Source organism: Filicampus tigris, chromosome 20, assembly GCF_054856515.1.
Source record: "Filicampus tigris isolate MCC_2025a chromosome 20, RoL_Ftig_1.0, whole genome shotgun sequence".
NCBI classification, from domain to species: Eukaryota; Metazoa; Chordata; class Actinopteri; order Syngnathiformes; family Syngnathidae; genus Filicampus; species Filicampus tigris.
Genome location: NC_141236.1, coordinates 9,142,144 through 9,158,720, shown reverse-complemented (window position 1 = coordinate 9,158,720; position 16,577 = coordinate 9,142,144). Strand labels below are relative to the sequence as shown.

General features: G+C 44.6%; 2 protein-coding genes and 1 long non-coding RNA gene across 9 annotated transcripts in view; 2 read left to right on the top strand and 1 right to left on the bottom strand.

Moving 5' to 3' along the window:
- The window catches only part of sesn1 (sestrin 1), a 50,979-nt gene extending 48,606 nt beyond the window's left edge, over positions 1-2,373 (top strand). For all 3 annotated transcript variants that reach the window (XM_086017933.1, XM_086017931.1, XM_086017932.1), the window contains one exon: positions 76-2,373. In XM_086017933.1, coding sequence (XP_085874059.1) covers positions 76-162 — 87 coding nt within the window. In that variant the 3' untranslated portion in view covers positions 163-2,373. The remainder of the gene's footprint in view (positions 1-75) is intronic.
- armc2 (armadillo repeat containing 2) lies at positions 2,067-16,085 on the bottom strand. The gene is given in 19 exon segments (XM_086017929.1): positions 2,067-2,651; positions 2,653-2,740; positions 2,899-3,056; positions 3,335-3,467; positions 4,730-4,843; positions 4,918-5,040; positions 5,993-6,281; positions 7,430-7,529; positions 7,609-7,754; positions 8,859-9,073; positions 9,154-9,256; positions 9,349-9,536; positions 11,687-11,788; positions 12,309-12,376; positions 14,448-14,577; positions 14,676-14,796; positions 15,110-15,182; positions 15,259-15,665; positions 15,763-16,085. Coding segments are annotated over 18 exon segments (2,571 nt in total). The 5' UTR covers positions 15,651-15,665; positions 15,763-16,085; the 3' UTR covers positions 2,067-2,623.
- LOC147128194 (uncharacterized) overlaps positions 3,838-16,577 on the top strand; it is a 74,752-nt gene continuing 62,012 nt past the window's right edge. For 2 of the 5 annotated variants that reach the window (XR_015083720.1, XR_015083721.1), the window contains exons 1-4: positions 3,838-4,009; positions 6,009-6,308; positions 8,958-9,112; positions 9,948-10,060. This is a non-coding gene — a long non-coding RNA (uncharacterized LOC147128194). The remainder of the gene's footprint in view (positions 4,010-6,008; positions 6,309-8,957; positions 9,113-9,947; positions 10,061-16,577) is intronic. The other 3 variants (XR_015083717.1, XR_015083718.1, XR_015083719.1) reach the window with 3 other exon arrangements.

Below are 16,577 nucleotides of genomic sequence, written 5' to 3'. Positions count from 1 at the left end.
GCTTTTCCTCACCTGGTAAAAAGTTTTTGTTTTTCACGACGTTGTCGCTAAAGGTCTCGTTCCTCTCTCCCGCAGGTCCATGTTAATCTGCTTCTTATGGAAGCGCGAATGCAAGCTGAACTTTTATACGCTCTGAGAGCCATCACTCGCTACATGACATGAAGTGCTCCTTCTTTTTTTTTTTTTTTTTTTTATCATGTGTCATAGTTGGGACATTTCAAGAGAACATTTTTGGGGGGCGAGGAGCTGAATGGAAGAACAAAGAAGCAATGAGTCCATGTTTTTTTTTTTTTTTTTTAAGCCTGCAGTGCCAAAAGTGACCAGAAGTAGGCAACATTGGGCTTAAAAAAAGCACTGACAGTATTCTAGCAACATCCCCTTCAATTTTTTTCCATTTTTGTCATAACATTTTTTTTTCTTTTCTTTTCCATATCTCATTTTGATTTCAATCATCATCTTTTTGGGGCCCGTATATGTGTGCCTGAATGATGATGCTGCTGCTCCCAGTGTTGTATTCAGCAGGGACAGGGGGTCATATTGATCCCCCCCACCACCACCACCCCCCAAAAAACAAGTTCCCCATCCACTGCATTATTCCCAAATGTCCGTGTAAGCTAAGTCAAGGAGTGTGTGTGCAAACTCGTAGAACACTGAGCCCTATTTGAGTTTTGTGTGTGCGCGCGTGCGTGTGTCTAAAAGAAAAAAAAAAGTAGTTTTTAAAATTTCATGTGTCAAAAGAAAGGCGAGGCACTTGGAAGGAAACTTCTTGCTTCTGCTGTAGCTCTGTTATTTTTGACGTAACTTGTTTAATGTGTCAATGATGCAATCATCATACTTCTTTGTTATAGGGGTTTATTAATTAAGAAAGACTGAAAGAATGAGGGGCTCCGAGAGGGTTTCATGAGGGGCTCCGGTTTGGGGTTGGTCCGGGAGGAATAGCTAACACACACACATAAACACTCACACATACTCACACTCACTCACGCACACACACACTGCTAAGCTGTCTTCCGCGTTATCTCAGCTGCCTGGTCGCCCCTATTTGGAAGGCTGTGAATTTTACCAGTAGAATAAATACCTCTAATCTCCATTAAACGTTTTCTCGCTGTGCAAAAAAAGCCCGGTGGTACCCTGACTTCAGAGTTTAATTTGTCCTGAGCTCTACTTGTTCACGTCTCAAATTGTGAATTAGTTGCTGGATGCCGAAAACGAGTAAGGTGTTGCTCTCAGAAGTGAAGGTACCACTGTATCTCCAAATCATTTTTGTGGGCATGCGTGCTTTTTGTCAGAGAGCGGACTGTTTAAAAAGTGCTCTTTGGTGAGCAGTCTTTTTTTTTTTTTTTTTTTTCCCCCTCCCTGGGCGGCCACGTTCCCATTTGCTAAGGGGACGACGCCGGCCCGCCATCAGGCTGATTTGCGCTCGCAAACGGTTGTAGCTGTGCTTATTCAAGCCTAACTAGTGCAAAAAAAAAAAAAAAGTAAAAAAACAAAACAAAACAAAAAAAAAGCAGCTTTTTTGTTTTAATGAAACAGTTTTGTTGAGTAAATAGCAGTCAAGTACTGCGTTCATCTTGTGAGGGCGGATTAAGACAAGTGATGGCTGGGAGGTTTTCGACAAAAAGAATGGTACCATTGGAAGTGAGTCAGAAGAAAGTGAAAGAGATATGTTGTTTTTCAAAACTTCTGACTGACGTCAGTTACTGACACTTTTTTTTTTAATACAAAATCTATGAAAAATGATGGACAAAAAAAATAAACTATGATAATGAATTGTTGTGTATCATTTGTAGCGTTCTCTTATTCTCAAACTTACTAGGTTACATTTGAGTCAAACGTCTCAGCAGGACGGCACACTAACACTGATCGGGCGCACTACGCTGCCATTGGTAGCGTAGTGGTTCACATAGCTACAGCTCAATTTGTTCAATTCAACTTTTGATCTAGAGGAGCTTGTCCTGCTTGCCTCTATGTTACAACTCGCTGGGAAAAAAAAATGGATTCATCTGCTAAATTCTATTTGAGGGCCTTTCCCAATGAGTATCATGACATCATCACCAGCACAATCACCATATCACCCCAAAAATGCCTTCACATCTCATTTAGGATATTTAAAATAAAAAATAAATCAGCCGGCAAATACAGTACTTACTACTATATCACGAGTAATGTTTCAATGAGATGTAAAGGATGTTTTTTTTTTTCTTTAATCTTGATACATGAAGTGCTGTTCCTGATTTGTGTTGATGTAACAACCATGTGACTTTGAAAATGCTGTACTTTTTTGGCGACTTGTAAGCACTGCCTGGCCCCCGTGTCTGTGTAACATGAATACTGATGATGATGATAATAATAATAAAGGCTTTGTGGAGCTTGTTTGCTTCGTCTGTGCTTTTTATTTGTTTAGACTTGATTAAAACGTTTGCTTACCAAAGGAGATCGAGGCGACTCATCAAACGCACGCACACGCGCTGACAAAACCAGTTATATAAATGTGCAAAAGTGTCGTAAAGTGGACTAAGTGCTTTTAAATAACAGTCACATGATGGTGGGATTTCAAAGTCGGTAGCACAACAAAAACATTCACAATTGCCGTATAAGTACAGTACACATAATATGATATACATTATTCACATTTCATTGACCAGGTATGCTAGTTTTTGGGCCACGGGTCGGAACTCCAACTCCCATAATGCCCTGTGGTAGTCCTCATCTTCCATCCACTTGAGGGCCTCTTCCTCATCTGGGGGGGGGGGGGGGGTGTGCGAACAACAGAGTGAGGTGGTGTGATATCATATAATAGTGGCAAGATGCAGCTGCAGTGCATCATGGGAGTGAGAGAAACATATTTCTATCCTCCCATGATGCATTGCAATGCCCCGAGACCACCAACCAACCGACCCAAATAGGACGTGAGGATCTCCAGTAGCGACCCGCTGTCCTTCGCCTCCAGCAGCTTCTCAGGTCCGCCTCCGCCACTCATGTTCCACAAGGCCTGACACAGCTGAGCAGACAACTGCCAGTCACCTGCTCCAAGGTCTCTTAGGCAGTCTGTCAGTCTGATACGCGCACACACGCAGATTTATCTATTTTTTAAACGAATGGTACATATATTTGGAGTTAAAGAACTTGACAAATTTGCACTTGTATGATTAAGTTTGTTATAAATAATGAAAATAATGTATTGAAGTTAAAAGTTGAATACAACTGAACTCTAGTTAGGCAATCGTGTACCACAAGAGGGAGCTCTACCAAACTTTGAGACAGCTGTACATTTGGAACTGTAGGTTGACTCCCATTGGACCACACAAAATGGTGGTCTTACTTAAATGCTTACTTGGTTGCAGCCCCCTCAAGATAGAGACTGGCTCTATTAGGAGGGTCCAGCGCCAGGTTGGTGAGGACCCCGCAGGCCGAGAAGCATAAATCTGGGTTCTTGGAGTCCAACAGCGTCACCACAAACCTGTGGACTGAGGTGGTGAGGTCAGCAGCCTTATTTACAGCTCGAATTAGCCACACTATTGTGAGTGTATGGAGCATTTTTCGTGTTACAGTGGTCCCTTGACGTGGCAATTTTGCAGAGGTGGGTGACTCTAGTCACACTTTTGTAAAGGCCTGACTTGACTTTGACACCATGACTTAAGGCATTCTGGGTAAATTTGTAAATCACTTTTAATTTTTAATATAGTTATTATTGTGTGTTTTTTTAATATGTTTTCAAAATCACTTTTAATTTTTAATATAGAGCGAGATTTATGTATTTATTTATTTATTTATTTAAAGTTGCTGTTTTTTGGCGCCATACCCTAACCCAGCCACCAGTAGACTAATTATGAGACGAGGGCTGCAGCTGGCTTGTTGAGCACCGGTCACGGAGGAAGCTCCAAAAATGAAAACATTTGGATTCAAGGATGAAATTTGGATGAAGTCGGGAAAGACAATAGCAGATTTTCAACTCGAAGAGCGACACAACGTCTACAATGTTTGTCTTCATCCATCATTGTGGACACAGGTAAGCTAGCTGTGTGAGCTGTGAAGCAAGTAAGCTAGCGAGGTTAGCTTCACACATTAGCTGATTAAATATTAACAAAACTTCACATCAGCAATGTAATGCATTTAACTGCAAAGAGAATAAGGTGATAGTTTAGTCACCAGTCCCAAAAATATTATAATTATTTTTTATTTTACTGTAAGAAGCCCGTCTCCCAGACTCCCACAGTGGATTTTCTATATTTTTAATGTCAGAAGCGCGTTTGCGCCACATTTCCCCCGCCCCGGCGCAAACTGGGCGTTTAGGAAAAGTTGAGGGTGGTGTGGTGTGCCTTTTTTTGGGGGGGGGGGGGAATTTTTTTAATTGCCGAAAAAGTCTTCCCAAACTCAATGTATGTAGTTTTTAAATCTGATGATTACACGTTTACATCCATCCACATAGAGCATATTTCTATATTTATCATCAGAGTAACCTTGTTAGATGCATAAGTAGCTTTAAACTCTCATGAAAAAGTGAAAAACAACATATTTTTCTACATAATATTAGTATATACACATTAACTCTCACCTCTCCCATCTAGTGTCAGAATTTCTGAAGCTCAGTGACAAGTCAAATATTTGCTTGCAACTTAGAGCAAAAAAAGCAAAAAGTAAATAAATAAAACGTCCGAGTGACTGCTTATAAGTTAGGGCATTTGCAAGTCTAGGTACCACTGTATTGGTTAATGTGTTAATTATGAACCTTTGTTCTGCATTATAAAGTCCCGCACATCTTTGGACTGCGACAAGTTCCCGTAGACGCGCGTGGCCTCGAGCATGGCAGCCATGTTGGAGCTGAGCACCAACTTCAGCATCACTTGAGTGACGAAAAATTGATAATGAATGATTCTTTTTGCACTCGTCTTCATTCTTTTGATGTGCTGCTCTTACACTGGGCGATGGCCAGCTGGCTGCGTCGGAGCACTGCGCTTTCTTTGCGGTAGAACGTCAGGTTGTTGATGGCGGCCGCCACGTTCACCGTTAGCTCCTCGCTCTCCTCCACCGACCTCAGCTCTGTGACACACACGCATGCACACATGCACAATAACAGTGTAAGGTGCCAAAGAACATCATGATCTCGGGGTTTTGCTTCTCATTAAAAAAAAAAAAAGAAAGAAGGAAGAGAAAGAAAAGCAAGAGCGGTAAATCAAAACCCAACATCAGGGAAGTGGTTGTCTGCCTTAAAAAAAAATGTCAACAGCTGTTTCCTGCTGCGATTTTATTTTATTTTTTTTAAATGGGCACTTTTAGATAATTACGATAATTTCCACAACATAGTTCTAGCTCAGTTCTACTTTGGAATGCCGATTGTTGGCTTCAAAACAATACCACGGAAAACCAGGGGGAAAAAAACAAGCCGCATTCAGCACATCACTGGGAGCGAGACATGCTAGCTAACATTGAGCAAAAATGAGGGTTTCCTTCTCCAAATTAAGAAGACACAACATTTTATCCAAAATATCATGATACTCAAAATACTACCTTGCAGTACGGCTGGGCGATTATGGGGGGAAAAAAAAGAACATTTTGATTGATATTGAAATCACGATTAATCAAGATGATTATTCATTGTCTTTAAAACTTTGAATTTTTTTTCAACCACCAAACCTCAAATTTAAGTAACTCAAAATAACAGCCAGAAAAGAAATGAGTAACAATTAAAAAAATACTTTGTATGTTAAAATGGATGCTCTGGGCCAGTGCCCCATTGGCAACACCCAGTGCCCCCGGCCCCAAAATCGAAATTACAATTAAATTTCGATTATTTGTCCAGCCTTACCTTATGTAGTATTTGCGTTTGCCAGTGGAAAAGCACTAATAGATCGTATAGCAGAAGTGAGTAGGTACTGTGCAGTGCAAAAGGGGCAACAGATGATGTCACATCATGCGGTTTTGAACGTACCAAGACAGGAGAATTGAGTCAGCTATAAAACCTCAGCTCTCGATACTAGCTCCGACTTCTCACCCAGTGTCTCCATCAGCAGCTGGACGCAGGTGGTGTTGCTGGCCAGCGCGGCCCCCACGTCCTCATGGATGCACACGTTGGCCAGCACCCGGACCAGCTTCACCAGCACGTCCTCGGCCTCCCGCCGGCTGGCCAGAGGCGGCGGCTCCTCCTCCTCCCTCAGCTGGTAGTCGTCGTACAGCCGCAGGAGGGCGTCCACGGACGCCTCGCAGCGGAAGAGCCGCTGGCGCGCCTCGTCGCTCTTGGCCGTCAGGTTGCCTAGCGTGAAGAGGAGACGCACCACCAGGTCCTGAGGGAGACACGTGATGTAGTCGTGGTGAGTGTTTTAGAACCAACTGACAGTTTTTGATGCGTTGCCGTTCCACAGCACTGCAAAGCAAAAGAAATGTAAGAAATGAGACTGAACAAGTTTTCCCTATTTGGGTCAAATTGGGTGGCGCTCCCAGGTGAAGTTAAACCAGCATATTAAGTTCAAATCGTTTATTCAAAGTTTATTAGATCAAAAGTGGAGCGTACTAAGTAATCTTAAACCAGATTTATGCTATTTATGCTTCCAATGATGTCCCCTTTGAGGCCTTTCAGTGACTCTTCCAGTCTCTACCTCTGTTGCAACCAGGGTTATGATCTGTTTTGATTTTTCATTCGAATTTCTTTTTATTTAATTTTGACTTTTTTTTTTTTTTAAATTCAGTTAGTTTTAATTAGTTGGCAAGTGAGCGTGGATACGCCCTAGCTCACCCGCGACCCCCTATGAGGACAAGCGCTCTAGAAAAAGGATCGATTGTGCAAGTGTGAGTGAGTCACAAAGCACTACCGTCAACCTCCTTTCCTGCGCTCAGGTGTCCAGACTTTTCTCACACCTCCCTAAGGAGGCGCCTCATAGCGGCCCGCACCTCCCGCTAGTGTCCCGGCGCCGCTCCGGCGGCGACATGGCGAGCAGGTGCAGTCGAACGCACACGCCTCTCCTGCCGTCGCGAACGTGCAGCGACACAGGTATGAGGACAGGACGGACTGTCCTCTCACGAGTGTGTACGTGTGTGTGTGTGTGTGGGGGGGGGGGGGGGGGGTAAACGTTAACACCCTATCAGTCACGTCTGAGTGCTTACTCAAAGGAGGCGGTCATTTGTTCTATTCTTATTCCTACTCCCTTGTGGATCATGTCCCGACTGGTCTCAACTGAAGCTCACCTTTGTCTGGTTCAGTTTTCCACTCAAGTGTTTTTCTGGCTGAGTCATCTTATCTGATCTGGGGATTATTACATGTCGACACACACATGACAGAGCGGAGAAAGGGCACGACACACACACGCGCGCGCGCACAGACGTAATGTCCTGTAAATGTGCTCTGGACTCCAGGTTTGTAAACAAGCCAATGTTGGGAGTAAACAGGAAGCTCATTTGTTGAAGCTAAACCCTCCGAGGACACTCACTGACTCACCTGTTTTTGGTGGTGTTTACTCAGGAGTTCTAAAAACAGCTGGTAGCAGTCGGGGGTCTGCGCCAGAGCGAGGCGGCACTCCGCGTACGAGGAGAGTTTACTGTGTGGGAGACAAACACGGTTTTCGACTCAAGTGTAGGCCCGGGTTCATTGACGAGCGTCTTTTTCACGCGGCTTACCTGTAGATTCTGGAAACATTGGTGCACACGTCTTGGTCCTGCCGATGGCGCTGCAGAACCAAGCAGAGATCCGACATCAGCGAGCGGGAGACAAAGAGGGGACGGGCCTCGGGGTGGTCGGCCAGGTTCCTCAGGGTGGCAGTCAGCTGAAGGGGTCAAGGGGTCAGTCAGCCAGGAGAAGATATGGGGAAGATTACATTTTGGTTCACATAAGCTACAAAGAGACCCCGTCGCTTGAGTCACTAACGATTAAATCCAATCGACCGCTTTGCATTTCCGACATTTTTCATGGGTCATATTTTCCAAACACAGTACAATTGCTCGTATGATTGTGAAATGCACTTAATGTATCGAAGAAGGATGGGCGAATGTTTTGGAATGACAGCCTGTCCGCGCCTCCTCGTCTGTCGGGAGTAATGCGCTGCGCCACATATCAAATGAGATGAAAGTCAAAGATGTTTTTGCTGGGCCCAAATTTTGTGGTCCACATCAATCACTTTCTTGGTCTTGGGTGGATTGCAAGCGGGGTGTAATTTGGACCGAAATGGCCTTTGCAGAGAACGTTATGGTCTTGGAACGATGAATACGCACAGTATGAGACATAAACAAAAACACAGAGTTGGTAATAGTGGGGGAAATCTGCACGAGCCAAGAAATACGCGGAGAAGACATTTGTTCTCATTTGTTTGGACTTAAATGGCCGCACTTTATTAAACAACTAGGAATGATCATTCAATTGAAAATAGCTCATGAGTAATGCTGTCAAATCACAAAATTGATCAACTACCGCCAGAACGATTAATCGGCCGGCTGAATATATGTACCGTGGAATATATATGTATAACAATGTAGGGATGCAAGGATTCACACAGATTTTGATTAGATTTTTTTTCCCCCAATTTTTTTTTTTTTTTTTTAAACAAAATGAATGCCTCATTTTAAAACCCAAAATATTTTCATTTTAACATTTGCATTTTGTCCTTGTTACAAACACCAACTGTTTGTGACGTCACCAAAAAATCTGCAGATGAATTCATGATTTTGACTGTTTAACTACATTTTCGTCTTGTTATCAGCGTGTTGTTAGTGCCAGAACTAGACATGAAAAATAAACGCACAATACATTTGACTCTTATTACAAATCTTTTTGCAATCAACATTCCAATATCGATTCTTTTTTCGATGAATCGCCACATCCCTATTTGCCTGGAGTAGCAACATTAGCATTTCACCAGAGCGCTGCTATGTACCTGTACGAGGATGTGTCCGGCAATGGAGACGTGAGCCTCGTCCACCCTGCAGAGCTTCTGGATGAACTGGTGAGCCGTGCTCATGAAATTCTTTTCCAGCAGGGGGTGGACGACGGCAGCGTTTCCTGAGAGAAATTTGAGCGCGCCGGCGCCGTAAAACAGCGCTTCGCCGCACGCCGCCGCATCCTCGCGCAGCAGCAGCCCGAGCAGCGAGTCTAGACGGAAGAAAACCCTCCTCGCGTCAAATCCACCAGGTGCGGCTTTTGACATGCTCATGAGAGAGAAGTGTCTTCACCTAGGACCGAGTTATTCTGGAAGAGGATATCGTTGGCTTCACTTCGACTGATCTGGAAGATAAGCTTGCAGATGTTGAGCAGGTTGTTCCCGCTGACATGTAACTGGAAAAAAAAAAAAAAAAAAACGACAACAACAAAAAAATCCAATTGTCTTACAACAAACATCCTAACGGACACGCCCGCCGAAGACTCACGGCGAGACACAGCTCGGCGACGTGCATGTGGAGGCGCGGCGAGTTGAGGTCGATGAGTTGGAAGAGCGTTCGCAGTATACTGGAGCGCCTCTTGCAGCGCTGAGGGCCCAGCATGCCCGCCTCTGCCAGGGCGTCGTAGAGAGCCACGCACAAGTCGCACACATGCTCCAGCGAGGCCTCGCAGCAGCCTGGAGGATGTCGGGGGAAATAGATGTGAGGTTTAAAAAAAAAAAAAAGAAGAAAGGTACTTTCAACATGGTTGTGGAATGTGGTTGTGGGAATCCTTGTCATGTCAGCCCGGAGAAGGTCACTAAGAGTGCCTGGCTCAAGTTTGTATTTTCGTTTTCATCCATAAGGTGTTTGGAGTTGAGGCTTTTGTGGTCTTCCACACCAGAAAAATTTCAAGAACGCCTTTCTGGGAAAACCAAAAGGCGCTTCCCCACATTGTTACATAGAATTGTCTAAAATGTCTTTGCCGGACACAGATAAACAAGCAACTGGTTGTTTAGTGTTTGGAACAAGTCGGAACAAGAGTTTGCAACTGAAACATATTTCCTCTTCCAATACGATTTTTTTTTCTTCTTATTTGTATTTTCCAGCAGTCTGAATGCCCTGTAGAACCATTTGGAACGGACATCTGGTTTAGGGGAGGAGACTCGCCATTATCGGCGGAGATATCGTTGTGTGGCTCATCTCCATTGCACCACACACTGTAAGTAACCACACACGTGACGATTTTTTTTTTTTTTCCCTCATCGTTTGGGTTCTCTCACGTTTTAAAAATGGGTTTAAGACCATGTGAAGTTGAAAAAAAAAAGTCTCAGAGAAGAGTGTTGTTCACAAGTCTTCCAAATTTGAAGGAATAAAAAAAAGTATAGGAAATGAGGTTAATAATAATAAGAGCTCTCATCACAGTCCCGCTCAACCTTCACCTGTCAATCGACGTTTGTAGTGTGATCCAAAGGCCGAAAAACGTGTGCCACTGTTCGATAAAGTCAACTTTATTAAAGCAAGGCAACAACGTATTGGACAAGACGTTTCAGCTCATCTTGCAAGACTTACAGAATATCGCGTTCTGTGTTTGCTCGCTGGCTCAAGATGCAAATTTATTTATTTTTTTTTCAGCCTAGCTTGTTTGCTAACTGCATGCTGAGAATATGGCTAGAAATGGGCCACGTTCACTGAAGAACCGGCAACAGCCACTGATGGAATGAAGGCACAAAATCTGAAATGGGTAAAAAAAAAAAAAAAAAAGTGTTGTGTTGTTGACAATTCAGCACTAAATTGTTCTCAGTCTTTGCACATATTTGTACCTTCAGACATGTTAATCATCTTACAGAGCCTTTAAGATGTTCATCACATGGGTCTCTGTGCGCCGCGCTTAAGTCAACCAACCCGACATGGGATTGATTGATTGAGAGGTGCTTTCATTCTTTATGCATATTTGCGTAAACCAGGTTCCACTTGTCCCCATCTAGTACATTTCCATTCACGTGCCTCGGCCACCTGTGCTCCCTCGCGCAATGGCACCCCGACCCCGACACTCGCCACATTGTCTTTCGGCACGAAGCGGGCATCCCGAGCACACTTTAAGGACGGATCGGCTGATCCCCGACCTCGCCTTTTGTCTTCCCCTTGCTGGCCCGTCTGCCCGCACACTCCCGACCACTTCGAGGTGTTTCCGCCTCGCTTTTGAGAGCCCGCTTGGACAATGACCAGATGTTCGCCTCAAACGTCTGGGCCCTGTTCTGTGTCGCCGCCGGGCCCGCGCCCGCGCGTCACAGTGTGTGCTCGGCTGATCGGTGCACTTGAGGTTAAATCTGCGCAGTCAATAAAACATACGCCGTGAAATAACATCCTCCCTTTTCTAGGAAACTAAATGGAGCGGCACAATCGCACAGCTCCAATCTGGATGCAGAGGAAAGAGTAAAGGGTGGAGCCAGTTCCTTTTTTTTTTTTTTTTTTTTTTAAGTAAAATAATAAAAGTGTTCCCGGCATCGAAACTAGGGCTTGGCACACTGAACACCTTTCTGTAATTTCTGCGCGCATAAACTCACAAGTCATTGCGCAGAATAAATATTTAATATTGACTTTTGAAAATGAGCTTTCCATTACATTTGTACAGTGTTGGAAGTCTTTTAAACGCGACATTATTTTTTGTTTTCCTTTGACTTTGTTTTTTTTTTTTTTTTTTTTGCAAATCAGCAACGTGCCAATCGTACTAAATCTAGGTGTGGAAAGTGATCATCGGAAAGCACACAGGATAACTTCCTGGTCAAGCCCAATGCATGCCATCGGATTTGCCATTTATCGCGTTTCCTTTCTGTGTTGCTCTTACCGCCCGCGGCCGCAGCCTTTAGCTGCTGGAGGAGAGCCGCTACGGTACCCCACCGTGAGTCTGCACCTGTGCTGGTGTTATTCTTTCCACTGGCGCCCAAATCTGATGAGAAGAGAGAGAGCGGGAGAGCACATTGGTGAAAATGAGCCTGCTGCAAACACGTCTGCTTGGTTCACAAGTTCAGTGTCCCAAAATAAAACGGCAGGAAGTTTGACGGCATCGCCTGAAAGGTCAAGCATCCACCGCTAGACTCTCAAGCACGCCTTCTTTTAATTCAAATTGCCTCGTTTTCTTGATTCACGCTGGGCGTGCAACGGTTTGCAATCAATCTGGCTTGCGTACATCTTTGCTTCGCGTGACACAGGAAGTTGTGGTTGTCAAAAGCAATTGTCTAGTCGATTTTGTCCCACGCTGTCAAGTTTGTCTTCCGCAACATCCCCCAAAGCAGAACTAAACTCATTTATTTTCAGTGCTGGTGAGATAAAGTTTAGCATTTTGCTCAGGAAGGCAATTTGAAGTGCGTAAGAGATAACAGATTAAACACACCATTATTGCTGACATTGTGTGGAAGAAAGGAAAAAAAAAAAAAAAGAACGGGTTCATTGACGCCATCTGAACAAACCTGTTCTCTGTCCTGCTCTGACCTCGTCGCTTCCGACTCCGGCTTCGACACTGGACTGCGATAGTCTGCTGCTTGCGCCGGGAAAAACACACAAAACGGTCACAATTTTTTCATGTGTGAGGCACTGGGACATTGAAAAGACAAAGCAAAAAACAGCTCAACTTGCTGATCACAAATGGATTTATTCATGTGAGATGCTGCCACTCGGCGTCACTGTTGCACCACGGGTGCTTCACGAACATACCCCTCGAGTTAGTTGGCTCTTGATGCAATTACATGTGTGTTTTTCTCTGCCTGACCTTGTGTGCGTGTGTCAATGTTTTATGTCGACACGGTCGGCACATCTCAGACCTCAATCTCCAACGGACAGGAAGTAAGACCTGAACTCTGCGGGCCGTCTGCTGGAGGCCGTTTGTGCTTTGTCATCCCTATGGGCTGTCTGCCGTTTTTTGCAGGAAGTAACATAACGAACTACACTTTATCCTATCCCAAAGTCCTTTTTTTTATTTTTTATTTATTTTTTTTAAATTTGGCATGATCACAGCACACAGGACCTGTTAAGAGCGAATGGTCCGAGATAGGATTACAGGTCCCACCCGCGGGCCTCTTTGTGCGATACGGACTTTCTCCGAGACATGACCTCATCCCTGTCTTGGGCCTGGCAACAACATGCTGCATCAACAATGCATCCAGCTGCCAGGCTTGCCCGGATGGGCATCCAAATCCAATCAGAGAGCCATTTGGAGCCATCAAATGACGTCTTATTGGATGCTTTCTGTCTGCGTCTATTAGCGGTCAGTAGCGCTGCGCTCGCAGCGCTGATAACAGAACGTCTAAAAAGTTGACAGAGCAAGGAAGCAGATTCGCTCATTGGGGACCCCAGGCTGTAAGAAGCACGTGATGTCTCCCAGCCAATCACCCTTCTATCCCTTTCCTATAATGCTTATCCTGTTCAGGGTCAGCGGGTGGGATGGAGTTTATCCGAGCTGACGTGACGCGTTGCAGAAAGCTGGGAAATTTCAGACTCGCTCAGAAATGTGGAACACCGCTCGGTCTGAGGCATAGCTATGAAAAAGATGTCGGATTGGGTCTTCCTCCCGCAATGGAACAACATGCAGGTGAATTTAAAGCCGAAGTCAACCCAAACGTATTTGTTTCAAGAATGTGTTTCCAGCGGACCCACTAGTTGAAACACGGCATTCTGATCAATTTTGCGTTTGTGGAATATAAATTAAGCAGCAAAACGCACTCGTTTTTAGTCATCTCCGGGGGCGGCCATTTTGTCATCTGTGGACTGAAAATGACATCACAACTGCTCACGACGACTAATCACGGCTGGCCTGTTTTCTGAATCTTAGCCGTGATTGGTCGTTGTGAGCAGTTGTGATGTCATTTTCAGTCCACAGAAGACAAAATGGCCACCCCCGGAGATGGCTAAAAACGGATCAACACTTATTCCACAAACGCAATATTTATCAGAATGCCCTGTTTCAACTAGTGGGCTTGCATCGAACATATTCTTGAAAAAAAAAAAAAATGTGTTGACTTCCGCTTTAAGGGAAGACTGTTTGTCTATATGCGACCTGCGATTGGCCGGCGTCCAGTCCAGGGTGCCAAAAGTCAGCTGGGATCAGCTCCAGCTCACCCGCGATTGTCCTAATGAGGACAAGCGCTATAGAAAACGAATGGTCAGATTCAAATGATTTAAATTCCAAATCCTCTTTAGGGCAGCTCAGTCGTCTGAGTGGTTGGCGGAGTTTCCTCGCCGCAAGAAGGTTCTCGGTTTGGAATCTGCATTGCGTCGGGCCTCCCTATGTGGCGTTTGCCGCTGCAAGTTTACGACTCTCAACAAAATATAGAAAATGGACAGATGCGAGCAACAATTTATTATCAAAGCTTGCTGCATGCTTTTGGGCCTGTGCTGCAGGCGATGCTCTGAAATTTCACGTCTTTTATTGTTAGTACTCCCCCCTGGCTAGCAATCAATATGCGGATGGATTTGAACAGCAGAGTTATGTCCCCTCGTCCTGATGAGATTTGTGGCGGAAATTTCTGGCCCTCTAGTAATAGCTGCCAGTAAATCTTGTGTTCATTATGGGATGTCACATTGATGCAAGCGAGTGGAGTAGAAGCAAATACCTTTCACTCTGACTTCTGCGCGGTGCAGTGAAGTGAGGCACGCCGAAGACCCCCTTGTGGTCTCCAGAGACAAACGCTTGGGCCGGCGGCGGCTTTCGTGCCGGGTCTTGGTGTAATCTTTCTTGTGACGCTACACACAGAAAATGCGTCTGTAGTGAGCAGCAAAGTAGAAACCAAGTCTTTGTCCAGACGCAGAGAATGTAAATTGAGGTCAGAGTTGTTCCTCACCATCTGTGTGCGCCGCTAAAGGGGGCAACGCGGTGAGCGATGTCGCCCTGAAGAGACGCGCCCGCGTTCGCACCAGCGCCCTCTTCGTGTCCAGCGGGTCAGTGGGAGGTTTGGGGGATGACTTTGAAATGTCATCATTGCCGGGAAATTGAATTTTTGTCTTCTGGCATGAGAACTACATACATTTGTAGTGTCAGTGGCAAAGTCAGGATTAACTTTAGCAAGGTTGCAGGTTTTGCAAAATGCTTTTCAGGGCTCTACCATCCACAGACTTTTAAATTTGCGAACAGAACCCTATTGATTTTTGATAGTATCAAATGTCAGGTGCTTGAGTTAGCGGGATGGTCCCACTGAGACAGTTCAAGGACACTTCTCCATACCTGTTGCATTATTCAACTCAATGATCCTCAATGGTGAGGTGAGCGGTTACTCACATGTTCCAGCGGAGAGAGGCGAGTCCCTGAATTTGGCCGGGAGTCTCCGACATCAAAATTCTGTGCATGAAGACTGTAATGTTGAAAAACAAAAGTGTAAATGTGACATAAGGCGTATTCGGTGACAGAAATTGAGGAGGGAGACATACCTGAAGGTTGAGGAAGGTCTGCTGTTGTGGTCTGCACGGACAGAGCTTTTTGCAAACAACTGCCTGTGTGCATCTCTGGGGGTGTACGGTCTCTGGGTGGACTGAGCTCGCAGAATCCTTCTTGCTTCACCCACTATCTCTGCACTCGTCTTCAACGAGGGGTGCCTCCTCGGCAGAAAAGGCCCACACAGCTCGTATTTCCTCTCCGTGGAGCCCATTTGGCCGAAGTGACCTCGGCTCAGTTTAGGAATTAGCTCCGTTTTGTCTTCATGATTAAACGTCCGTGTTGTATTTACGTGTCTAGCATGGTTTGCTGAAGGGAGAATGGTTGGTTTTATGGTGGAATGGACGACACCGAGCGAACAAGGAGTCCCGCGGCGCTGCGTCTCCATGGCGACCACATGTTGCTGTGGTAGCGAGCACAACAAACGGGGAGAGACGGCCCATCGTGCGGTGATATGACAGAATATAAACACAATGCAAGAAAAAACATTAAATACTTACTGTCCATGTCGGGGAAACTCCAATATCTCCTTAAGTACTAAAATAAATAAATAAGCAAATTCGTCTTCCAGTGACCACGAAACTGTACATGACTACAAAAATATGACGTTTTCAAAGTTCCGTTGAATAAGCTACATTTTATATACATGCGATGTCATTTTTGACAATTTTGAAGAGAATCCAATGGCTGTTTGAAATATTCCGCTGTGAACCGACCCGCTGCACTCGGCTTCAATTGTTGTGCCGTCATCATCAGTTGACGGTAGCGATTACGTCACACGCGACCAGGGCTGTGTCTTTTTTTTCTGCAATGGAGCGACAGGTACAGTGAAATAATTCAAAATGACAATTAATAAACTTTCGCTTTTGGGAACAGTAGATATGAGTTAACAGAAAGAAGAGTTATGACTTTCTGCCATTATATAGTGCTCAATTTTGGCAGGTATTTTTAGTAATATTTTTCAAGCTACTGCGAAAATTGTTTATCTTATTTAGCTACGAGATAGGCAAGCTGCTTTGATTAATTTAAAAATATGAAAGCGTTATAAAACAACCAATGCCAATATTTCATGGGTTCCATGTTGGGCCATTAACCATTTTTAAAATACTGATATTAGCTGATTAATATATATTTTGCCGAGAGAGATCAGGGGATGTCGTTAATTGTCTAATGTCGGCATGTGAAGCCGTTTGAGACTTTCTTGTTATTAAGGGCTATACATTTGACTTGACTTGACAAGAAAACTAGTTGCTGCTTGTATCACTGTTGTGTGTTCATTTTGACATTCGGGTGTTACAATTACAATTGTATTCTC